Raw genomic sequence first — 26,057 nt, forward strand, 5'->3', positions numbered from 1 at the left:
GAGTACATTTAATCTTCGGAGATACTCTTATTGAACAAATGATGATATCGATGATCTCCAACACTCAAGAGACACTCACGGAGAAGTGGCTTGCTTGTTCATTGTGCAGAAGGGAAAAACATACTGCTACTTTCTGTAAAATTATCCTGCAAAATTTTTCTAGAAAATAAATACACAGATAAAACTATCTCATCCGAGGCAATTGGACTCTAAAAACATTAATTTCTTTTTATTAAAAAAAAACAAGAAGGCAGATAAAAGAAAATGGGAGAGAGAGAGAGAGAGCTTCTTTCTAGATCACAAGATGACCACAACGCAAATCCTCTAAGCCAAAACGTGTCGAACCTTCTCACGTCTTCATAATATGCAAACTCCATAATTTCTCACGTCATCCCTGAGATCACCACTTCAACCTCCGATTATATATAAATATATAATCTCTATCCTCCACCACCTATCTCTAACAAAGAAGAAGCTTCATTCCGATCTTCTCAATTGCACCCCTCAAAAAATTTTTTTCAAGTCTTGCTTTTGGATTTGCAGACATGGAACTGTGGCTCGCCGTGTGCAGCGGCCTGGCCGCGCTGCTGGTTGCGGCCTGCGCAGTCAGGATGCTGAACTGGGCGTTCTGGAACCCGCGCCGCCTGGAACGCGCGCTCCGGTCGCAGGGGCTCAAGGGCTCCTCCTACAGCCCCATCAGCGGCGACGTCAAGGATTTGGTGCGGCTTACCGAGGAGGCCCGCGGCAAGCCCATGCCCTTCTCCCACGCCATCTTCCCTCGCGTTTCTCCCTTCTTCAAACGCGCCGCTGAAGCACACGGTCAGCAGAGCCAAACAACTCGATCGCCTAGCTCCCTTCTCCATTTCCCCGAGCAAATATAACTCCTGTTGATTAAATCGGATTGAAAATTCTTCTTTTAGGAAAGGAGAACAAGGTAACTTTCCATTGGATGGGACCTAATCCGAGAGCGGTCATCGCGGATCCTGATCAAATCAGAGAAGTTCTGGCCAACAAGACCGGCGAGATCGGGAAGGCAAAGACAAATTATCTGTTTGATTACTTTATCAGAGGCGTGCTGAGTCAGGAAGGTGAGAAATGGGCCAAGCATAGGAAGATTTTGAACCCCGCTTTCCATATAGAGAAGCTCAAGGTGATTGATCCATCGCCGCTTAGTTAATTAATGCACCGCCTATATGTTTGTAGAAATTATGACTCAGTAATAACTCTTTTTTGCTATATGCAGCGCATGCTGCCTGCTTTCTCTGCTTGTTGTGATGAGCTGGTCAGCCGATGGGATGAGATGGCGGCGAAAGGTGAAGAGATAGATGTTTCCGTCGAGCTCCAGAGCTTCACCGGCGATGTCATTTCCCGGAGTGCTTTCGGTAGCAATTTTGAGGAAGGAAGAAAAATTTTCCAGCTTCAGGATGAGCAAAGTATGCTCGTTCTCCGCGGTCTCCCTTATGCACATATACCGGGCTTCAGGTGAGTACTGATCTGCAAAAAGTTCGATTCGTAGTGGTCCTTGTTGGAAACAGAGTATAATTGATATCTTGCATTGTTCAGGTTTTTGCCCACCCGAATTAATACTAGAATGAAAGAAATCGACATAGAGGTAAAAAGGATTCTATTGAGCATAATCAAGAAGAGGGAGGAGAGTATGAAATTGGGCGCCGCAAAGAACGATGACCTTCTCGGCTTGTTGCTGGAGTCCAATCTGCAACACCTCCGAGAACACGGGAACGCCGGGATGACGACGGACGAGGTGGTGGATGAATGCAAGCTGTTCTACTTCGCAGGACAAGAGACGACGTCCCTTTTGCTAACGTGGACGATGGTTGTGCTGAGCATGCATCAAGATTGGCAAGAACGGGCTCGCGAAGAGGTTCTGCAAGCCTTTGGGAAAGAGAAACCCACTTTCGATGGCTTGAGCCACTTGAAGACCGTAAGCACCATAAATTTCGATTCTCGATGAGTCTACAGGAGTTCCTCCAATATAATAGAAAGTGTGATTGATGTGGCATATGCAGGTGACGATGATTCTGTACGAGGTTCTGCGACTCTACCCGCCGGCAACCGGCATGAATCGGCAGGTCTTCAAGAGCACAAAAATTGGGGACGTAGTGTACCCTCAAGGCGTTGTGCTCTTCCTGCCCATCCTTCAGGTTCACCATGATCCAGATTTCTGGGGCAAAGACGTCCACGAGTTCAAACCGGAGAGATTCGACGAAGGCATGTACAAGGCGTCTGAGAAGAATGCCTTCTTCCCCTTCAGCGGCGGCCACCGGGTCTGCATCGGCCAGAATTTCGCGTTGCTGGAAGCCAAGTTGGCACTGAGTTTGATCCTCCAACGCTTCTCCTTTGACCTCTCGCCGTCCTACGCTCATGCTCCCAATGTTGTTATCACTCTCAAGCCTCAACATGGTGCTCCCATCAGGTTGCGTAGGCTTTGAAACCATCGATCCTTCCATCGACCAATCTCTTAAAATTCTAAAGCAAATATATACTTTTGTTGTAATCTTATAATTGCATGGTCAGTGTTTATTCCGTATATATGTATGATAATGCTGAGGACTATTACTTAATAAAGGATCGAAGCCTTTTGATGTATTTTATTGGAATTAGACAAGGGTCTTCTGTTGAAAAAATTAAAGCGCGTTTTGTGAATTATATTATCAAATAAAGCTTATTGAGTTATTGGGCTCTAATTATGATATGGACTTCAAAAATTAGAGGCGTAATTATTTTATTTGAAGTCTAAACACAATAATTATAAGGGTTTTCATTCACATCAATAATTTGAACTCTACAAGGAAAGGTTTTGATGTGCAAGAATAATTTGTTTTAAGTTTTACCGTCATCTATCAGATTGTATTTCTTTGGTAAAATATAATGTTTGTTGTCAAAAGTTGAGAATTTTTCACGGAAATGGGAGGGTCTAGTTTTATCTCTTCCCATGAGATAATTTTTCTCTGTTTAATCATGATCCTGTCTAAAAGTTATAGATGACGTACTGGATAGATGATTGCGTTGATCAAATAAAGACCTCTGGAGATCGACAACTCTTGACTAGTACGTTAAGCTCTCTACGCACACTCAAACGAGTCAACAAAACGTCAATGTCAAAAACCAGGGAAGGGTCCTTAGCGAAGGCCTCTATTTATATAGCAGAATAGTAATATTGAATAGCAGGATGCGCGCTTAATGTAATGAAGTGTGTGTACCTTGCTATCGAAGATTACCTCTATTTATATATCACCTCTATAACCTCCGCAATTATGAGATGATAGAGAATGTCGGGTGTTAGAAGTTGTTGAGCAACGGAGTATATTCATCCTGGAAGGCGTATAACCAATCCGAGGAATCTTTTGCTACCTGTGTGCACTCTTTTTGTAACTTACGCTATTAAGGAGGTGGTTGAAGGAATATAATGTCATAGTGTGTCAGCTAAGGGAAATCATAATTGCCTCCGAGGAAGGTTCCCTGGACCTGCATCATTTTAGAAAAATATTCTCTATCAGACGATTGTTATTCTCTGACAAGTTTTTAGGATTCTCTGACAATGTTGTTCCCTAAGTATATCTCGATTGGGTGTTGAACTATTTGGGCAAACAATAAATGGAACCTTGAGTTTTATAAGACTTGCCTGTACTCTGTGCTGCTCTGATATACATGTGTGGTCATGCCGAAGATCTGAGTGAGATACCGTTCAGTTCTTAGAGTCGTTCGAATATATGTTGGGAGTCTAGAACTTTGATTGAAATACTGTGTGGTTCTTTGAGTCGTTCGAATATATGCTAGGAGTCTGGAGCTCTAAGTGAAATACCGTCTGGTTCTTTGATTCGCTCGAATATATGTTGGGAGTTTGGAGTTCTAAGTGAAATCATAGAAGCGGGTCCCTTGAGCCCGAACGACTATTGGCCATCCTACCGTATACAGGGTTGCTCGTCTTTTGGAGAATGGAGAACTAAGTCCCCAAGGACCAGACCAACCCTTCGGTTGGGCGTCCCTACTAGTGGAGGCTAGTCCCTACTTATTGAGGTAATTTTTCGAGTCGTTCAGATCCAGTGAGGTCATTGATTGTACCTAGGACTGGGATGCCCGTTCCTTAGGCGAGACTGGTCGTCCTTGAATTAGGGCCTTAGTACTAGATGAGAAGATGTGCTCTACCCAAGGGTGACTCGTTGACTGTCACCTTTCCTTAACTTGGACCTCCACCTCACCTTGATTTTGCCTTCCATGTCAGCCTAAGGTTCTCATTTAACATCTCATATCACTAGCCTTCCCTTCAAATCTAGTCAAAGGAAGTTAGTAGCTGACTAACTAGACCCAAGTGTTCTTTCGGCCCGGACGGAGACGTTCCCGCCCGTTCTTAATTAAGGGCCTCAATTAATTATTCTTAAAATAATGTATATGTCAAGAGCTTGGCATCTAATAATGTGTTGTTGATACGTAGGAAGGTGTTTTTCAGCATAATGATTCAGCTATCTCTTCCATCATAAATGCGGCGAGTGCCACATGTCCCACTAGCTCATCTCTGATGGATAGTCGGCGCACGTCTTTTTATACAAACCAACTACACTACTCCCTTCTCTAATTGTCTATCAACGGTTAGCAATGGACAGACTGTTTGAATCGAATGGATGTATTGAGACTAGGCCCTGTAACTTATATTTAAAAACCCTAAACGGTGCAGAAGTGCATCACTTTGCACTTCAACTTCTTCACTCTCCTCTCCGACAATTTCCTTCAACCAGTTCATCTTCCTTTCGATCTCCGACTAGTAAGTCTTCTCTCAAATCTTTCATTACCTTATATTTTCATGGCCTAAGAATCTGTTTCTCCTTAGTACACTTTCATCCACTCCGATTTTGATAATGCCAATCAACATGCTCTCTGCTTGCAATACGAAATCCCTGAGAGCTATCATATTTGCCTCCCTTCTCCTCAAGATCACCCCCATTGTCCTCCCCCAGGTTTTGCCACCTTCTTTAAGGATCAAACGAGAGCTAGTTTGTGTTTTCCAATCCGTAGCTTTCTTTATGAGGTAAGTCAGTATTTTAACATTTCGCTCTCCCAACTGCCCCCAATGCATTCCACAGCATGTGCGGTATGTTTATACTATTTCGTCTGCTTGATATTCCACCTACTCCTCGTATTTTTCACCTATTTTTGTACCCCAAAAAGTTGGAGCCAGGGTCTTCTTATTTCAATCCCGCCAGAAAGTTGAATTTTTTAAAGACCTTCCTTCCTCCAACAAAAGTGGAAGGACTGCTTCTTCTTTGTTGGTATACCCGAGTAGACTTCCTGGCCTACCGCCTGACGCTCAGAACTTCTCCCGCTTCCTAACCTAGGGAACTTCAAGCTAGACCCTATCTTCATATCCTTTTTGGAGAAGTAGCTGTTGGTGCAGTAAACATCCGACGATCGAACCTCAGTTTTGATAATGGCAAAGGGATTCAAAGTTAAGACTCCTTGTTATCTAACGTGGTTAAATAAGGTTTCAGGAAAGTCCTAACTGCGGTTAGGCAAGGGAAAATCCTAAAGGGGGGTAACCTTAGGTCCTAGGGGGTGGTAACCCTAGGTGAAGGAAAATCCTAAGGGGCGGCAACCTTAGGTCCTAGGGGGCGGTAACCCTAGGTGGAGGAAAACCCTAAGGGGCGGCAACCTTAGGTCCTAGGGGGCGGTAACCCTAGGTGGAGGAAAATCCTAAGGGGCGACAACCTTAGGTCCTAGGGGGCGGTAACCCTAGGTGGAGAAAAACCCTAGGGGGCGGTAACCCTAGGTCCTAGGGGGTGGTAACCCTAGGCGGAAAGTCCAGTCTGTCTGGAGGACCGGACTGGCAACAGGTAAATCTCCTGAGTGGAGTAGGTGAGGACGCGTTCCCCGTAGAGGGAACAATAGGCGTCGGGTCGACCTAGGGTTTCCGGTTGGAAACCTGAAGTCAGACCCGGACAGTTCGAATGCTGTCAAAACCTTTATTATTATCATTCATTATGTTTCTGTGCTAACTTTGTTTTACAGGGTATGTGTTTGGGACTAACACATTTTGCAGGAACAAAGGAGCAAGTTACAACTCGGATGAACAGTGTCCGAGGCGCCTCGGGTGCGAGTCGGGAAAAGCCAGCGCAGAAGGTTGGAGGCGCCTTAGATGAAGTTCAAGGCGCCTTGGGTCGAAGGTTGAAGGCGCCTTGAACTGGATGAAGTTCGACCAAGTCTGTGCTGATCTCCGCGGGTGACTTGGCCTGTTTAAGGCGCCTTGAAGGGCTTCAAGGCGCCTTGAACACCCTTTATAAGGGGTCTCGAGCAGCAGCACCAGAACAACGAACTCCAATCAATCCTTACACTACAAGCTCAGAAGTGCTGTTATAAGTCCCCGACAACCCGGAGCTTCAGATTCTGCTACTTTATTGTTGTCGGTATAATTTGTTTTAGTTCTTTCAATTGTAATATCTTATTGTACATTTTACGAGCTTATAGTTGTTGCCCACGGAAAGCGATCAAGGATCGCGGGCCTTCGAGTAGGAGTCGCCTTAGGCTCCGAACGAAGTAAAATCTCTCGTGTCTCTCTGTCTGTGTTTGTTCTTTATTCCGCTGCGTGTTTTTAAACTCCGATAGTTTTCCGATTTGAAAAAGAAATAGCCACGAGCGCTATTCACCCCCCCCTCTAGCGCGTCTCGATCCAACAATTGGTATCAGAGCGGGGTCGCTTTGAACTGGTGCAACCACCATTCAAGCATTTTTCGTGGCTTTGTCGTTTGTATAGGGTTTAGGGCCTTTCGTTTTTTTTTCCTCCAAAACTGTTTTCAAAAAATCCATTTTCATCTTTTCACCATTGATTGGAATTAGTGAAATATCGTGTTTCCAAAAAATTTGTAGTAATATTTTTTTATAATATTTTAATAATATTTTATTATTTTCTCTCGAAATTCCTGAATTACTATTTTTATTTCTCTCCCGCACTACTAATCCAAGACCAAGTCTTGGAACAAGTTTTATTATGTTTATTTTACGAGATTCCTTCTAATGGCCTACGAAGATGGGTACAACTCCACATGCCTACCACTGTTGTCTGACGAGAACCTCATATACTGGAAAGACCAGGTGGAGCATCAATTAAAGACCGAAGCAGAAATATGGACCATAGTCCTTATTGGATTCACTCTTCCCACTAAAGAAGGTGTACTCATCACCTGTGACAAGTGGGATGCACAAACAATAAGGACATTCGAGGCAAATGCAAAAGCAACTTACATTCTCCTATGCGGACTAACAAATTCAGATCTTGATCGAGTTGGAAAGTTCAATAATGCTAAGGAGCTTTGGGAGAAAGTGCTCAAGCTTTATGAGATCCCTTCAGAGTTAGAAGATCGAATAGAACCTGAGTCTGAATTTGAAATTAAATCCTCAGAGTCAACCTCCGAACCAGACTCAGAAAAATCAGAGCAAACCGATATCATAGCACTGATGGCCAAAGACGAGATATCTGAATCTGAGTCAGAATTTGAAATCGCAACAGTCAAGGGGGAGGATCCTATCACGGATCTAAAAGGTAAAATTGTAAATTCAAATTGTAAATCTCTCATAATCTGTTTTAAGTGTAGGAAGAGAGGGCACTATAGAAACGACTGCCCCACTCGTAAGACTCGACCGGCACAATCGGAGGAGAAGGAGAAAATGATCAGGAGAGGGAAGAAATACATCAAATGCTCCAAATGCAAACTGATGGGTCACTGCAAAAGACAATGCCCAGAAAGAAGACCCAAGAATCCAGAGGGAGAAATCAAGGTTAGTACATTTACATTATATGAAAATCCACTTTTTGCAACACATGATCGCACTAGCTTAACTAATCCTGCTTGCTCTAGTATAGATTTCTCTTCAAGATTAGATATGCATGCTAATAATGTAATGAACAAAATTAATTCAAATAAAAATAAGAAATTAACTCTTAGAAAAGTAGAAATACAAAATAATATTTTAAAAGATAAAATTGATAAATTAGAGAAGATTGTTAATAATTTAGTCAAATCACGAAATCTAGACTTGGGTTATAAATCTAAAGTAAAACTTAAACAGTACAAACCAAGTTATAATCAAGTACCTTTTATTTACTTAACTTAATAAAACGTAAATCAATAACATAGGAGGAGGCTCCAGAATAGCTGACACCTCCAAAATTAATCCACCCGATAAGGGTAAACAAGAGTAGATTACCCGGCAGGGTAATTAAGGTTAGATTAAAATGGGTTAAGTTTAACTTAACCAACGGTACTGGTGAAGTTTTTGGATGATAGTACGTTAGGGAAGCTTGGGCATCGCATGTCTAGGAAGATATGGCTTCGACCTGGTGCATTTGGCCAAGTGGAACTGACCGAAGCTACCCTTAAATGGATCCTAACTAGTTAGACCAAAGTTTAGTATTAAGTTCAATGGGTAGGACTATTTGGAAACCTCGAAGGCATGGTTACTTTAATGAGTTCCTTGTGACTCACCATAGCCCAAAAGTTTATCCAAAGAATGCTTACTTGTTGAACCGAAAGCTAAACCTGAATCTAATACAAAAGTTAAACCAGACCCTAAAATTCAACCATAGTTCATCTCACAACAATTATAGGGTTCCCTGATTGAAAATTTAGATCGGGTGAGATGACTAGGAAATTAAAATTAAAATTGACTTAAATCAAGTTAATTCAACTAAATTACTTTCAAAATCTTTAAAACTCAATTTTAAAATTCTTTTAAAATTTATTTGAAAAATCTTTTCAAAATCATTTCAAAATCTTTAAAACTTAATTTCAAAATTCTTTCAAAATTTATTTGAAAAATCTTTTCAAAATCATTTCAAAATCTTCAAAACTTAATTTCAAAATTCTTTTAAAATTTATTTGAAAAATCTTTTCAAAATCTTCAAAACTTAATTTCAAAATTCTTTTAAAATTTATTTGAAAAATCTTTTCAAAATCATTTCAAAATCTTCAAAACTTAATTTCAAAATTCTTTTAAAATTTATTTGAAAAATCCTTTCAAAATCATTTCAAAATCTTTAAAACTTAATTTCAAAATTCTTTTAAAATTTATTTGAAAAATCTTTACAAAATCAGTTTAAAAAACTTTTTAAACTTAATTTCAAAATTATTTTAAAATTTATTTGAAAAAAAAAACTTTCAAAATTATTTTAAAAATCTTTTTAAACTTCATTTCAAAATTATTTGAAAAATCTTACAAAATCAGTTTAAAAAACTTTTTAAACTTAATTTCAAAATTATTTTAAAATTTATTTGAAAAAAAAAAACTTTCAAAATCATTTTAAAAATCTTTTTAAACTTCATTTCAAAATTATTTGAAAAATCTTTCAAAATCTTTTTAAACTTAATTTCAAAATTATTTGAAAAATCTTTCAAAATCAGTTTAAAAAATCTTTTAAAACTTAATTATTTGAAGAATCTTGTAAAAATTTGTTAAAACTTAAAAGTTATTTGTAATATCATTAGAAAAATGATCATTTCAAAATCATTTGAAAAATCCCTTGAAAAATTAATTTCAAAATTATTTCAAAACTACTAAAAAATTATTTGAAAAATCATTTGTAATATCCTATGAAAAATTAATTTCAAAACCCTTTTCAGAAGTTATTAAATTGAAATTCTAAACTCAATTAATTTTTAAATCTTCAAAATAATTGTCACTTATTTGGAATTCTAACTGATATTTTCAATGATGTAAATTAAAGTAAACTCCATCTCACACTCACTCTTATGCTAAACATGCTTGTTAATCTAGAATGACTGAGATGAAAAATTAGGAAAATAATTTTTTTAACCTCTCATGCTTGAACTCCTGAACTCAAAAATTTATTAAGGCATTAATTAAGGGGGAGTGATTTTGAGTCGATTTTAAAATTAGTTTTTCTTTAAAAATTTTGACTTGACCTTAAAATTAAAAATTATTTTTGGCATATCTTCGAAAATTCAAGCTATTTTTAACTTAGCTTTAAAATTAAAATTATTTATGACCTGACTTTTAAATTATAACTCCTCTATAAGCTAAATGTTTTCAAAGCTGAGTACTTAATTAAGTTTTCTCTAACTAAACTTAGTTAAATTATTTTCTAAACTTAGCTACTTGGCAAGATATTTTCTCAACGCAATCATTTTTATGCTGAAAACATAGCTAAGTATTTTATAGCTAAGTACTTTTTAAAGTGTTTAAAACAAAAAAAAAAGATTTAGCTAAGTACAAAAATTTGTTTAAAGACAAAATAACTTTATCTCAGCTAAGAGTATCTCTCAAACTAAAGGAAGAATTTTGCATTCAAAATTATGATTTCACTTAGTCTTACAAGAAAAACTAAGTGTTTATCAAAAGTAAATTAAAAGATTGGAAGATAAGATTAAAAATTATCTTTGAAAGTTAAGCTAAGGCCCAGATTTTCTTCACTCTCTTGGGTATTTTGATATATGGCAAAGGGGGAGAGTAGGAAGAAATTCAAAGAATATTTTGTTGTGAATTTGTGAATGTGCCTATGCTTTATGCCTGTGCTTATTTATGCGTATCTTTATTGCATTTTTACTTAACTTTGAATTTTGGTTGCCATAATCAAAAAGGGGGAGATTGTTGGTGCAGTAAGCATCCGACGATCGAACCTCAGTTTTGATAATGGCAAAGGGATTCAAAGTTAAGACTCCTTGTTATCTAACGTGGTTAAATAAGGTTTCAGGAAAGTCCTAACTGCGGTTAGGCAAGGGAAAATCCTAAGGGGGGGTAACCTTAGGTCCTAGGGGGCGGTAACCCTAGGTGGAGGAAAATCCTAAGGGGCGGCAACCTTAGGTCCTAGGGGGCGGTAACCCTAGGTGGAGGAAAACCCTAAGGGGCGGCAACCTTAGGTCCTAGGGGGCGGTAACCCTAGGTGGAGGAAAACCCTAAGGGGCGGCAACCTTAGGTCCTAGGGGGCGGTAACCCTAGGTGGAGGAAAACCCTAAGGGGCGGCAACCTTAGGTCCTAGGGGGCGGTAACCCTAGGTGGAGGAAAATCCTAAGGGGCGGCAACCTTAGGTCCTAGGGGGCGGTAACCCTAGGCGGAAAGTCCAGTCGGTCTGGAGGACCGGACTGGCAACAGGTAAATCTCCTGAGTGGAGTAGGTGAGGACGCGTTCCCCGTAGAGGGAACAATAGGCGTCGGGTCGACCTAGGGTTTCCGGTTGGAAACCTGAAGTCAATGCTGTCAAAACCTTTATTATTATCATTCATTATATTTCTGTGCTAACTTTGTTTTGCAGGGTATGTGTTTGGGACTAACACATTTTGCAGGAACAAAGGAGCAAGTTACAACTCGGATGAACAGTGTCCGAGGCGCCTCCATGGAGCTTGGAGGCGCCTCGGGTGCAAAACCTGATCTGGCTGCGAAAAGGTTGGAGGCGCCTTAGATGAAGTCAAGGCGCCTTGGCAGAAGCCTGAAAGCGCCTTGAACTGGATGAAGTTCGACCAAGTCTGTGCTGATCTCCGCGGGTGACTCGGCCTGTTTAAGGCGCCTTGAAGGGCTTCAAGGCACCTTGAACACCCTTTATAAGGGGTCTCGAGCAGCAGCACCAGAACAACGAACTCCAAGCAATCCTTACACTACAAGCTGCTCTAGAAACGCCCAGAAGTGCTGTTATAAGTCCCCGACAACCCGGAGCTTCAGATTCTGCTACTTTATTGTTGTCGGTATAATTTGTTTTAGTTCTTTCAATTGTAATATCTTATTGTACATTTTACGAGCTTATAGTTGTTGCCCACGGAAAGCGATCAAGGATCGCGGGCCTTCGAGTAGGAGTCGCCTTAGGCTCCGAACGAAGTAAAATCTCTCGTGTCTCTCTGTCTGTGTTTGTTCTTTATTCCGCTGCGTGTTTTTAAACTCCGATAGTTTTCCGATTTGAAAAAGAAATAGCCACGAGCACTATTCACCCCCCCTCTAGCGCGTCTCGATCCAACAGTAGCTGGAGTGCAGTTTCGGGCTCCCAAGCTGTTATAGGAAGGACTGTTGTTTTTATTCACACTTAGTCCTGTCCAAGTGAAGCTTCGCTACTCCTTTGGTAATGTTTACAACCTGGTCCATTACATTACCTTTAACTTAGGTTTTCTTTGTTTTGTGCAGTGGATGCTTTCTTTGAGGACATATCCTCTAAGTGCATACAATTTTAAGAAAAGGCACCACAATAAAAGGAGCAGATGTTGCTGGCCGAGTTGGCTTAGCAATCGACCAACCCTTTTAGCGAGGAGACCTATAGCCATGCGGTTGGCCTCAGTGAGATGGCCGCTCCAAAGGTCATGCCATTCGCGCCTCTCCTGACATCTAAGGGTTCTTCTAAGGAGGAGCCACTGCATAAGAGGCGTAAGAGGCACAAGCTTGTCCTCCCTGCTCAAGCTCCTGAAGAATTGTCATCTCCCACTCCTGTATCTTCAACCCAATAGGGATTCTCTGGTCCAGGATCCCTAGACTAGTCCTGGACTCCCTGCCCATTCATTGGTGGGGTAGACTATACCCCACCTGTTAAACAGGCCGGTGGGGTCCAACTCACCCCACCAATGAGCTTGCAAGGCCTCCCATGGTCCAAAAGATCCTGAACTAAAGGATATGGCCTCTCTTCAACCCACCTTGCACCCGTCCCAGAGGAGACTCAGGCGCAATCTTCTGAACGGACTATATTCGCCCATCCGTCTACCTCAACTCTCCCTCCTGGTAGTCCCCTCTAAGAGGCTACTATTAGATTTTGAGTGATGTCCTAAGACAATCATCTTACGATTTTTACTAAATATAGATTCACTATTTGAGTGCATATTATATGTTTCATTGTCTTAAACTCATTTACTGAATATCCATAATATAATTCATAGCATGAGAGAAATTGTGATTGGATCACAACTAGTGATTATCTCCACATATGCAATTATAAACGTATTAGAATTTTCCTAGTCTTCGAATTGATGCATTCAGACATCATCAATTCTGTAAGACTAGCACGAGTTATACTCCTTAGTTTGCCAAGCAGCTATTTTCTCACTGGCTAGAGATATTGGGATATCGAGAGTTAAACATGGATCCTAGTTATGGTAACTAGTTTATTGGAATGACTCGTTGTAAGACTTCATATGGATATATATATATATATATATATATATATATATATATATATATATATATATATATATATAGATATGTTTGTGAAGTTCTTACTATAGCTCGAGTGTAAATTTCCTTCGACTTGAGGTATATAAGTCATCTTGGTCATGGAAAATTATACTATGACATCTTACGTAAGCACCACATTAAGGTGTCGACCCGGGATAATTGGGTATAAGTCAAAATGTCCAAAGATATTTAAATAGTCCACAGATGATTCACCGCTCCTTACGAGGATACGTATACCCTATGACCACTCATTATGATTATTACTTAAAGTCTTTGGCCAAAGCATCACATGTTAATAGTACGAGACTCTTGTACACATGTACGAGTAATTTGAATCCGTAGAATGAGGAAGTATTACTTGGGCTAGGTGTGACATAGTCAGTCTAGTGGGGATAGGCACATAGATCATATCCTAAATCAAGTGGGTATAAAACGAGTGAAAGGAACAAGGCATGACTCACTACAGCTGCTGAAGGGTTTAGAATTAGTTCAAAGATCAACTATGATTTTTCAGCTAATTAGGGATCATGATGTACTACTAGGTGTCACTCATGATCGTTCTATAATTAAGTGGTTAATTATGGATGGTCAAGATAAATCAAAAACTCATTGGGTCACACACACTAACGAGTCTCTAAAAGGCGTAAAACAAGTTAAAGAATAAAATTTTTAGATCAAGAGATAAATATTTGGTTGAACCATACATAAAATAAATATAAAAATATTTGTCATAATGGGAGCGCGAATGAGCTACATCTCTTACGGTAGAATTGGACCATATTTGGTTTAATCATGAATTAGTCATGAACCAACTTGATTTAGTTGTGAACCAAACCAAGTGGTTAATGGATTAATTTTTGGTTAACGGGTAATGGATTGGATTTGGGCTTTCTAATTCAACTCATTAAAGATGATCATATATAGATGTAATTGAGAGAGAATTAGATAGAAGTTTCATTATTTGGTTGATTAGATTTTGAGAAACCAAATCTCCCTCTCCTCTCTCTCCCGCCACCAACAAGAGGACTTTCCCTCTTGTTGTCGTGACCACCACAAGGGAGAAAACTCTCCCTTATAGGTTTATTTTCTTCTTCCTTTTGATCCCTCTTCTTCGCTCATGACTAGTAACTTCTAAAGGAGAGGCTTGTACTCAAGAGTTGTCTTGAGGAGCTAGGCGTGGATACGAATAAAGGCAATGTTCGACAACGTCGCTACGGTTGATGCCCTTCTCGTTATAGGTCATACGTAAGGTATACCTAGCATAAATTTAATTCCCTTAAAATTTTAATTATGTGATCATTTTTGACATGTTATATCTTTGTATGCGTGTGGTGGGTGTGATATAATAATTTGAAATTATTATTGTTTTATTTTTCGCTACGCATATTTACGAAACGTATTCTAGCATATACCCATATCGGGTATATCTCAACAGGTACCTCACAATCGACTGAGTCTACAGTCGGTACCCCTCTGTCGCCAATCATTTTCCCTATCACCACCCTAGCGAGAACTGCTGCCTCCCCCTCCGGTGTAGAGCCCATGAGTCTTTACAAATTTTCTACCATGTATGGTCTTCCGTTTGCCCCATCCTGACCTCCCTACTGTCCACTCCTCTGTCAAGTGGTCAGGTACTATTGTTGGGGTCACTGATGGAAGCCTAGGAAGCACCCACAAAAAGGCTAGGCGACCTCACGTCGGTGGGGGTGATGAATGAATATTCTTTCGACCTAACTACAGTGACCTCACAAAACCTTCAACTATTTTCCTTATGAGTGTTTCTTGACAATCTTCATTCTGCAGCAATGGACGTTCAAGCTAGGCATGCTGCAAAAGTTTGTGACTTTGACCTAAGAAAATAAAGATTTGAAAAAGTGTTTATCCGAAACAGACACGCCCGGTAGTTCTTCCCGCCCGAGCCAAGCAAGCTAGTCTCAACTAGAATGGTTAAGCCAAGTAGAAAAAAGAACTCCAAGAGGCTCAGGCAAAGAACCAAATAGATGTCGAGTGAGCACAGGAAGCTGAAGCTGCCCTAAAAACCTCGGAAGATAGGCTACACTTAGAGACCGCTCACTGCGTGAATATATTGGCCGAGCTCAACGAGAAGATTGCCAAAATTCAATGCTTGGCCACCCAACTAGAAGACTCAAAGGCAAGCCACACTGCGGAGCTTGCGGTACAAACTCAATTGGCAGTCTAATGACAACAAAAGGTGGACTCTTAGACGCTCCAGGAGGACTTAGAGGCTAATCGTGCAGCTATGAACGCCAGCAAATTTGAAGTAGCAAGTCTTTTGACCAAGTTGATAGCCGCTCAATTGGAGCTAACTTCTTATCAGGAAGGGGAGGATGGCCGGTTTGAAGTGAGGAAGAAAATCCTCTTGGCGTCAGAAGATTTCAGCATGCCAATTGTCAATTCCATCATCAACGCTCTCAGTTTTAGAGCCAATGGTGCGATCAAGCAGTTACAAGAAAAAGGTTACCTGACGTCGACTCCCCACCAACTTCCAGGACCACCAAAGACTAATTAGAGAGCGCCCGTTCTATTTTTTTTTTTTTTCTATTTTGAAATAGTCTCTCTAGTACCTCTAATGAATAGTGTAACTCTTGTAATTTAGTTTTTGGGACTATCACTCTTCATATTTCAAAATTATGTTTGATTCTTTTGTTTGTTTATTTGTGATTGCTTATCCCCTTGCACCTTGTTGTTTTAAAAAAGAACCTATTTTAAAAGAGGACCTAAAGTGTCTACCTATCTTTCATGGGACCGAGCACCTTTTATCGGTCGGGTGTGTGCTGAAACACTCAGATAAAGATAATTTATTAGACATGCAAGATCAAGGTTGACCGGACCAAGACCGTCCAATCTCTAAGACTCGGGCGGGCTTTTAGGTCAGCCAATTCTTTAAACGCTTGAAAAAGGTGGAGGGGTAAGAGACTTGCCTCTGCTTAAGACCGACCGAATATAAAGGAGTTTTTAGTATAACAACATAGTGATACGGGCAAATCTGCCTTGACATAAGCACTGACTTTTTGTGATAATGATGTACTTGTCCCATCCATCATAATTGTGAGTTTCTTACTGGTGACACATGTCTACCGACCTTACTTTTCTGACATAACTACAAGCGCACAATTTTCTACGATCACGTCACCTCATCTTCTAATCCAACGGTCATGATTATTAGTCTATTTTTCCCTTTTCCCAATCTAATGATCCACGTTAAGAGTCTTCCTAAAGAACCCTTTAAAAAAACCCTAAACCCTTCTCTTCATCGTCTTCTTCCCCCTAGAGCTCCCAACTTGTAATTTCCAATGACTTTGCCTTTTCCCCCCTCTCCACTCTTCGACCTCACTATCTGAATCCTTCTCTTAGTTCTCTTGATGGCCACCTCTGGTCAGGCTTGTACTCAACTAGTTTTCCAATCCTCTAGTTCAGCTTATACCCAACTAGTTTCACAGTTCCTCAACATCGAGGCCAATGATATTCAATACAATTATGGAATCCCCCCCCCCCCTCCCCCCTCTTTGCATATCATGGTACCAACTTCACGGGCTCGTCCCGACCTTCCTTCTCCACATTACATAGCTTTCTTCAAGGAGCAAATGCAGGTGGGCCTGCAATTCCCTCTCCCTTCTTTTCTCATCGAGGTGAGCCAATACTTTCGCATTCCTCTTCAACAGCTAACTCCCAATTCTATCCGTGTAATATGCAGGGCATTTATTGTCTTCCACCTATTTGGGGTTTCTCTCTCCCCCCATCTTTTTCACTACTTCTTTCATCCCCAATAAGTGGTCAATGGTTATTTTCGCTTTGCTTTCCAATCGAAACTCGGTCTTTTTGAGAAATTCTTGGCACAAGACAACAATTGAAAAAGCAACTACCTTTTTATCCGCCTTCCAACTCCAGTGTTTTGGCCACACGTTTGGCAAAAGAGCCTCTTGCCTACGCCTACCTTGGGTGACATCGATAAAGACCCCTCCCTTAATTAGCAAGGCCATATCGAAATTAACTGAAATTAACTGGACTGAAGTTTGATATTTCGGTGCTACTTCAAGAGGAGCTGTTATATATGTTCGGATTGAGTCTAGCTAAATTCGAGCTAGCCCTCACCTTTGGTAAGACTCATATTCTTTCCTTCTACTTAGCCTCAAATACTATTTTTCCCACAGTTGTGTTTAACAAGTATTATGAATGCAACCGAGACCATCTCTAGAGCCTTCCTCTTCGGTAGAGCTTAGGTAAATAAAGACACCCTAAACTGACTAGGTGAGGAGATTTGGAGAAACGTGAGTCCGAGCTAGAGGCCTTAATTCCTAGCCTTCCTCCAATAACAACAATTCCCTCTGAGTTTAGCGATCTGATGTCCTGCACTCCAAAAGACGTAGCTCGGGTGCTCTAGTCATATCCGAACGACCGGCACCTAGGTGACCGCCTATTGAGCTTCTGGCCTCCTCTACTTGGGGAAAGGAGCCAATGACCACTGCTCGCTCTCTATCCAGACCTCTTATTCTCAGGCCACCCAATGCTTCCCTTGTGCTTTCCTCCGCTCGGCAACCATGGACAACCACGAACGACCACAGACATTTATCATCATACATCGCCCGTCCATTCATCCTTACTGTCCGACTCTGGTCTAGGTGTTTCCATGAGGCCAAGCTCCATGGCCAACCCCGAGCGCTAACTTAAGTCCGCTTTCAACCTTCCATCCCAACAAGGGATGACCTCATCTCCCTCCTCCTATGGGGTATTGAAACTACAAGGTCAATTGGCCAAAACCTGGCCGAGTGCAAGAAAATGCCCGAAGGATCTCTCTAACTTCAAGTGCGCTGATGAGTACACTCGGACTGCTACTGCAGTAAGTTTGTGATATTTCTTTTAATAAATGAACATTTTTATAACAACCTCTTTTAATGTTGCTCGCTTTTAGTTCTACACCTTGGGGTTAAACATAAGACATCTAGTGGTGGACCTGGAGAGGGACAATAAAATCTTGAAGGAACGCATTTAGAAATTGAAACTCTTTGCCTCCAACCTGAGCGAGGAGACGACTCGGTTATAGAAGGAGGTAGGATTTTAGGTGGGGTTGTTAGCAGGCATGGAGCAAATCTTGGAAGTCCTGGTGAGTGAAGCCAGACCCTAGTGAGTGAAGCTAGGTAGTGAAAATCCTAGTGAGTGAAGTCGGACCCTAGTGAGTGAAGCTAGGTGGTGGAAGTCTTGGTGAGTGAAGCCAGGCAATGGAAGTCCTAGTGAGTGAAGCTGGGCAGCCCTAGGGGAGGTAACCCTAGGTTATATGTGACCGATTGGTTTTCAGTCGACTGCGCGCGGTCGACCGGACCAGCGAATCTTAAAATCTGTTAACACTGTCTTACTTTACTATTTTATCTATTGTGCTAACTCAATATTGCAGGGAATTTCAGCTAGGTTAACGAGTCGATTGGATAGCTGGCATAAAGTCCAGACAGGTCAACGGGCTGACCGGATGTCTGGTAAAATGGTAAGTTAAAGTAAGTCACTAGAGGAGAGTGACTTTGTGAGAACGTGTTCCCCGTTTGAGGGAACAATAGGCGTTGATCCAATTTAGATCCATTTAAAAATTTTAAATTGAGATCTTGACTAGATTCTGGTCTCGAGGAGATAGAATCTAATTACTACTCTACTTGTTATACTGTGCTAACTTTGTTTTGCAGGGTAGTATAATTTTTTTTTATTGGCTCGGACTAACTTGCAGAAAACAAGTCTGCTAGAAAATTAGGTCCGAGCGCCCAGAATGCCAAAAGTTATCTCATCGTCAACTTGGAGCACGCTGATTGAATAGGCTGACGTCACGGTCCAGGCGCCCGGAACTGCTTATATAAGCAGCCTTCACCAGAAGCACAAGATAACAAATTTCTTCTGCAATTACTCTCTTGCGCGCTGCTCCAACGACGCTCCTGCGACTCCACGACACGACTCCGACGACCGAGTTACGCTGCTCTGACGATCGAGCAACACAACTCCGGCAACAGAGTGACGTGACTCCAACAATTGAAAGCACAGTCTTCCATATCTCTGAGAAGTTGTTGGTATATTTTGTTTATTTCTGCACTTAAATTATAGATCCGTTGTATTCATCTTGTAAAGATTTGCGAATTGTTAGTGGATTGTCCAACGAAAACACTCGACGAATGCGGGCCTTGGAGTAGGAGTCGACGAATGCTCCGAACCAAGTAAAACTTGGTTTGTTAGCATTAAGGTTTTCATTATTATCTTTCTACTGTATACTTTATTTTAGTATCAATTTTCAACAATCGTTATTCACCCCCTCCCCAATATAGCATTCTTCACGATCCAATAATATCCATCTAAATCTTCAAATAAAGATTTGATTTCTTTAGACAGGTTGATTAAGTTGAAATTATAGGCCTTAGTACTTGCTTGTTATTTTTCTAGTTTTGTATTAACTTCAAATGTTTTGTTCCAAGTTATTTAATTATACTGATTGAATCACTATCTTGTCTTAGCATGAGATTTAAAGTGTCATTTTCTACTCCTTCATTTTGTAACGTAGAAAGTTGATATCCAAAGAATCTAACATTTAGATTTCCCTTTTGGTCTTTATAGATAATAGATGTCGTCGGTTTTAGTGTTGTCTCAGGAGCATCTAAGTTGAGGGTCCATTCTAACCCATTTAAGGTTTCTAAATCAAAGTTTCTTCGCTTAAGGAAGTATATTACTTTAGAAGTAAGTGCCTCTATCATGTCCTTGACTATTATTTTAAAATTATTGTGAATGTGATTCATTATTTTTCCCCCAAAAAAAATGATACCCAATTTGATATTGTTATTTAAAATTGTCCATAACCTTTGGCTTGTACCATAATTTTAATATATCTGACAAAGTCTCTTGTAGTCATATTAAAATTTGGATACATATAAATAATACCTAAATTATTATTCATGTCTACTTTTATAAGTTTTATGATTACTTTTTCTTATCAGAAAAGTGCGAGTCATATAAGAATAAAAAGACTTTTCCTCTCGCTCTTGCTCTTGCTCTTGCTCTTGTTAGGTTTCTTAGTCCAAAAATGACTAAGCCTAAGTAAATATAGTTATGTGTTCTGCTAAAAAGTGTCCTAACTAACTCATAGTTATTGATTAAGTATTTCTTCTCCTCTATCTGACAGGTGAAGTGATTGAGTTCTATGATATCTATAAATAGAAATGATAAATGATAGTATCTATTGATTATACAATTGTCTAAGATTAAGTGTATTTAACTGTTCATTGAAGAACAGTTAAATTTCTATTTACATTTGTAAGGCTTCTAATCTATGACTAGAAGTATTATTGACTTCTGTTTGTCGTCCTCTTGTTGTTTGAGAAGGGCCAGTAAAATCTTCAGTTTGAGTTCTTGTTAGACTTATTTTGATTGATTTTGACTATAAGTAGAAATGAATAGGTTTTTGGTTTCTCTTAGTAATTGTGCTTCCAATTGAAAACTCTATTCTTTATTTATATTCTCTTGGGCTTCTCTCCGGTCGATGGGAGAACTGGTCCCTTAAATTTGTTTTTCCAAGTCCATAAGTTTATTTTCGATGACAGTAATTCTATGATGCAAAGAAGTTAAGAGGGCTAATATAGTGTTGTTCTACTGGATCAATATTTGAGTACTTTTTCCAGTTATCTCAGTGGAATCGACTCCATAATATCTATTTTTCTTAATCTTAGAATATTTGTGTGTAATCTTAAAGCATCGTCGTAACGAATATTTTCAAAGTTAAGCTTATTCATTTATACTTGAGTTCATTAAATATGTTATGAAGAGTTACAAACTTTTCGTCAAGTTGTGTTTTGCTACTACCAATCAATCCTTTGATATCCTGTTGTGTAGGTGTACTATCTAGTTTTAAAGATGCTTGAGTGTCTTTTTTTTTTTTTTTTTTTTTTTTTGAAAAAAACAAATAAAATTAAAATAGGATATGCAGCTCATGGCTGCAGCACCGTGCACGTACGTAGCACATTCACGTGGGTGGGCCAGCAATAGGGTCACTCGTGTTGCAACTTAATTTTTTTTATTATTTATTTATTTTTTAATTTCATTGTATTTATCAACATTTACATTAATTTTCAATTCACGAGCATTACCAAATGGAAAAACTTGTGAACGTTGCCAATGTTTAATTTTGAAATGTTAGGTAACATTTATTTTTTTTTTTTGTATATGTATATCATATACGTCATTTATTTCATTATTAAAATTTTGCAACACACTTTTCAATTTTGCACACAAAACTCACATAACATATCATATTCTTAAGACACTCATCTTTCTCTTTAGATCTATCAATCAATTTCATCTTAAATTAACTTACAAAACTAAAGAACTTCTAATCAGTTCAAATCAAAACTAATATACTTTTGAAAACCTTATTAATATATTTGTGTCGTCGAATTTGAATTTGATAACTTAAATTGAGAACAATGAATATTTAAATTAAGACTTAATAAAATTTATCACAAACTTCTTATAAAGTCTAATACAATGATTCTCATTATCAATACCAACAATAGATTCCTAGAACTCATTTAATTCAAAAAATATCAAATTTTTAAATTTTTGAATGATGTAGATCCATCAGTGAATTTTGTACGGAACTAGTTGATGGACTTTAGAGAACTCCAAATTATTTCAAAGCAAAATCAATATACTCTTACAAACTTTCTTAATATATCTATATCATCGTATCTAAATTTGATAGCATAAATTGATAATAATGAAATTTTGAATTGGTATAATAAAAATTTAGAAATATATTTTTAATTTAATTCACTGTTCTAATTTATATTATTAAATTTAGATATGAGAGCATAATAGCATTAAAGAATATTTTTGACAGTATATTTATTTTGATTTAAAATTATTTTAAATTCTCTAATTTCATATAAAATTGATTAATAGAGTTGTGATAATAAAAGAGGGGTATTTCAAAAATATAATATGAGATTTGAGTATTATGAAAATTGAGTATATGATTTAGATAATATTAAAACTTATTATGGTGTTCAGTAAAAAAAAATATTAAAGATTTTTTATTGAGCATAGAGGGTCATGAGAGATATGGGCTAATAAGTTATCCTCCATGTAATCGATAGTCATGATCAATTTTTAATGGGTGCAGTGATAAGGTATTTAGGTTGTCATCCAGATATTTGTAGTTCGAGTCCTATCTATGATAAATTTGTAAGAATTTTTCCTTTAAATATGGCACATGACTAAAAGATGTTGAACTCCTGGACTGTCCGATACGAATACTTCCTGATTTACCCTGATGGTCGGTGAAAAATTTTTATGGAGCCGGATGTTACCTAATCCGATTAATCATTTTTTTTTTATACTCAAAAAAAAAAAAAAAAAAAAAAAACTTCTACCCCTAACTTATTGAATTATAAGTTGATTTCATTATTTACTTTTATTCATTTAACGTAATAATTATGATTGTCATTAATCAACAAATTGAATACCAAACAAGTTGAATGTACTGTTTGAATTGACTAACTAAATATTTTCTAATGCTCACGTACATTATGATTTATATAAAAGTATAACCTTTGCAATAATAATATATCGAAACTAATTAATTATTCTGCTTTACCATGACAATTTTATCTCAGTACTGAAGTTAATAATCTTTATTAACTACGTGGGCCCCAAAGACCGGCGATAAGTCAGATTGATGCAACACTTTACCTAGCTAGAACGTAAGGTGCAAATATTGGGCACGGAGATGGTGCTTTCCCAGTGAACCAATAGTTAAGCACTATTCGGACTTTTTGATGGGGTGAAATGTTGCCATTCTATTCAAAATTTTGATGAGATCCCTGGGTGAAATTGACTCGTTCAGTACGTTCTACGATGAAAATGGCGTTTAAAATACTCTTGAAGGTTCACGGTGAAGTGGCTGGTTATTTCCTGTTGCAGAAGAAAGAAAAAAACAATACTGCTGCTCTCTGTAATATTATCCTGCAAATTTTTCCTAGAAATAAATACTCTACAGCTCATAGTTGACTAAATACTTAAAAAAGGTGTCGATTTGCTAAGCCAGTTGTATCGATCGAACTTCTTATCTGTTTTTTTGGTGGGACAGTTCATTATACGCAACTCCATAATTTGTCAGGTCAACGTTGTGATCACCATTCCAATCTCCGATTTAAGAGCGCATATGCCATCTCTATCCATCACCATCAGTATCGAAGAAAGAAGGAGCTTCATTCCGATCTTCTCAATTTCACAAATCATTTTTTTTTCAAATCTTGCTTTTGAGTTGCAGCCTTGCAAAGATGGAACTGTGGTTCGCCGTGTGCGGCGGCCTGGCCGCGCTGCTAGTGGCTGCCTGGGCAGTCAGGATGCTGAACTGGGCGTTCTGGAAGCCGCGCCGCCTAGACCGCGCGCTCCGGTCGCAGGGACTCAAGGGCTCCTCCTACCGTCCCATCAGCGGCGATCTCAAGGATTTTGTCCGGCTTGCCGAGGAGGCCCGCGCCAAGCCCATGCCCTTCTCCCACGCCATCTTCTCTCACGTTTCTCCCTTCCTGCAAAGCGCAACTGAAGCACACGGTCAGCAGCCATACAACTCGATCGCCTCCCTTGTCCATTTCACCAAGCAAATTTAACTCCTGTTGATTAAATCGGATTGAAAATTTTTCTTTTAGGAAAGGAGAACAAGGTAACTTTCCATTGGATGGGAACTAATCCGAGAGCGCTCATCGCGGATCCTGATCAAATCAGAGAAGTTTTGGCCGACAAGACCGGCGAGATCGGGAAGGCAAATACCAGTCATCTGTTTAAGTACTTTCTCACAGGCGTGCTGAGTCAGGAAGGTGAGAAATGGGCCAAGCACAGGAAGATATTGAACCCCGCTTTCCATATAGAGAAGCTCAAGGTGATTGATCCATCTCTGCTGAGTTAATTTATGCCTCTGCCTCGCCTATATGTTTGTAGAAATGACTCAGTAACTTTTTTTTGCTATATGCAGCGCATGCTGCCTGCTTTCTATGCTTGCTGTGATGAGCTGGTCAACCGATGGGATGAGATGGCGCCGAAAGGTGAAGAGATAGATGTTTTCGTCGAATTCCAGAGCCTCGCCGGCGATGTCATTTCCCGGAGTGCTTTCGGTAGCAATTTTGAGGAAGGAAGGAAAATTTTCCAGCTTCATAATGAGCAAACTTTGTTCATCGCCGGCAGTCTCCCTTATGCACATATACCGGGCTACAGGTTGGTACTGATCCACAGTATACATCTGCAAAAAGTTCGATTCGGTGTGATCCTTATTGGAAACAGAGTGATATCTTGCATTGTTCAGGTTTTTGCCCACCCGAATGAACACTAGAATGAAAGCAATCGACAAAGAGCTGAAAGGGATTCTATTGAGCATAATCAAGAAGAGGGAGGAGAGTATGAAATTGGGCACCGCAAAGAACGATGACCTTCTTGACTTGTTACTGGAGTCCAATCTGCAACACCTCCGAGAACACGGGCACGCCGGGTTGACGACGGACGAGGTGGTGGATGAATGCAAGCTGTTCTACTTCGCTGGACAAGAGACGACGTCCCTTTTGCTAACGTGGACGATGGTTGTGCTGAGCATGCATCAAGATTGGCAAGAACGGGCTCGCGAAGAGGTTCTGCAAGCCTTTGGGAAAGAGAAACCCACTTTCGATGGCTTGAGCCACTTGAAGACCGTAAGCACCATAAATTTCGATTCTCCATGAGTCTACAGGGAGTTCCTCCAATATAATAGAAAGTATGATTGATGTGGCATATGCAGGTGACGTTGATTCTGTACGAGGTTCTGCGACTCTACCCGCCGGTACTCGGCATACCGCGGCAGGTCCTCAAGAGCACAAAAATTGGGAACGTAGTGTACCCTCCAGGCGTCCTGCTCTACCTGTCCATCCTTCAGGTTCACCATGATCCAGACTTGTGGGGCAAAGACGTCGACGAGTTCAAGCCGGAGAGATTCGCGGAGGGCATGTACAAGGCGTCAGAGAAGAATGCCTTCTTCCCCTTCGGTAGCGGCCACCGGATCTGCATAGGCCAGAACTTTGCGTTGCTGGAAGCCAAGTTGGCACTATGTTTGATCCTCCAACGCTTCTCCTTTGACCTCTCGCCGTCCTACACTCATGCTCCCAACTTTGTTCTCACTCTCAAGCCTCAGCATGGGGCTCCTATCAGACTGCGTAGGATTTGAAACCATCAATCCTTCCATCGACCAATCTTAATATATATATATATATATATACACTTCTGTTGTAAAATCTATAGAAATCTTATAATTGCATAGTCAGTGTTTATTCCGTATGTATGGTAATGGTGAGGGACCATTATCGAAGCCTTTTGATGTAATTCGTACTGTTACTGAGATATGGAGTAAAAATACAATAAAGAAATTTATCATTTAGAATGTGTTTAACAAAATTTGTCTGTTAATGCGACTATGGGTTCAAAGGACCAGTGACTCCTAGCTAGGCAACAGAACAGAGAGACATCGCTTTAAGTTAAGGGGACCAAATCCCTGCTGATTGCAACGGGATAAAATCCCAACCGTTATCACACTGCGCATTTGGGACTTAGAGCATCTTCAATGCTTTTTAAAAGATTTGTAACGTTAAAAGATTTGTAAAGTTAAAAAAATTCTAACAAGTGTGGAGATAAGTTTTAGGATTTTTAATTTAAGAGGATTTAATTTTTCAAATCTATTTTTTTTCTCATGGAATCATTAATTATTGAAAAAATAATATTATATGCTTGATATTTTAAAAATATTTAATATTTTAAAAATCATTAAATATTTTATTTAATAGTTAAAGTCTTTCTTTTGAAAATCAATATATTTGATAAGTTGAAAAAATATAA

General features: G+C 39.5%; 2 protein-coding genes across 2 annotated transcripts; both read left to right on the plus strand.

Annotated features, from left to right (window-relative positions):
* Window positions 1-444: 444 nt before the first annotated feature.
* Window positions 445-2,630, plus strand: LOC122027089 (cytochrome P450 CYP72A219-like). The gene is made up of 5 exons (XM_042585932.1): window positions 445-819; window positions 921-1,150; window positions 1,244-1,482; window positions 1,564-1,942; window positions 2,028-2,630. The coding sequence occupies exons 1-5, from the start codon at window positions 546-548 to the stop codon at window positions 2,448-2,450; spliced, it is 1,545 nt and encodes a 514-aa protein (XP_042441866.1). The 5' UTR covers window positions 445-545; the 3' UTR covers window positions 2,451-2,630.
* Window positions 2,631-23,323: 20,693 nt separating this feature from the next.
* On the plus strand, window positions 23,324-25,602 carry LOC122027092 (cytochrome P450 CYP72A219-like). The gene is made up of 5 exons (XM_042585935.1): window positions 23,324-23,759; window positions 23,855-24,084; window positions 24,178-24,416; window positions 24,505-24,883; window positions 24,970-25,602. Exons 1-5 carry the CDS (start codon window positions 23,486-23,488, stop codon window positions 25,390-25,392), a joined length of 1,545 nt encoding a protein of 514 aa, XP_042441869.1. The 5' UTR covers window positions 23,324-23,485; the 3' UTR covers window positions 25,393-25,602.
* The last annotated feature ends 455 nt before the right edge of the window (window positions 25,603-26,057 follow it).

The sequence above is a fragment of the Zingiber officinale genome, chromosome 10A (assembly GCF_018446385.1).
Source record: "Zingiber officinale cultivar Zhangliang chromosome 10A, Zo_v1.1, whole genome shotgun sequence".
In the NCBI taxonomy this organism is placed as follows: domain Eukaryota; kingdom Viridiplantae; phylum Streptophyta; class Magnoliopsida; order Zingiberales; family Zingiberaceae; genus Zingiber; species Zingiber officinale.

Bases quoted from the DNA above. Each gene is read 5' to 3' on its own strand.
- LOC122027089 (XM_042585932.1), top strand. From the start codon at position 546: ATGGAACTGTGGCTCGCCGTGTGCAGCGGCCTGGCCGCGCTGCTGGTT. The intron at 820-920 runs GTCAGCAGAGCC...TTCTTCTTTTAG, and splicing joins ACGCGCCGCTGAAGCACACG to GAAAGGAGAACAAGGTAACT. The intron at 1,151-1,243 runs GTGATTGATCCA...TGCTATATGCAG, and splicing joins TCCATATAGAGAAGCTCAAG to CGCATGCTGCCTGCTTTCTC.
- LOC122027092 (XM_042585935.1), top strand. From the start codon at position 23,486: ATGGAACTGTGGTTCGCCGTGTGCGGCGGCCTGGCCGCGCTGCTAGTG. The intron at 23,760-23,854 runs GTCAGCAGCCAT...TTTTTCTTTTAG, and splicing joins AAGCGCAACTGAAGCACACG to GAAAGGAGAACAAGGTAACT. The intron at 24,884-24,969 runs GTAAGCACCATA...TGGCATATGCAG, and splicing joins GCTTGAGCCACTTGAAGACC to GTGACGTTGATTCTGTACGA.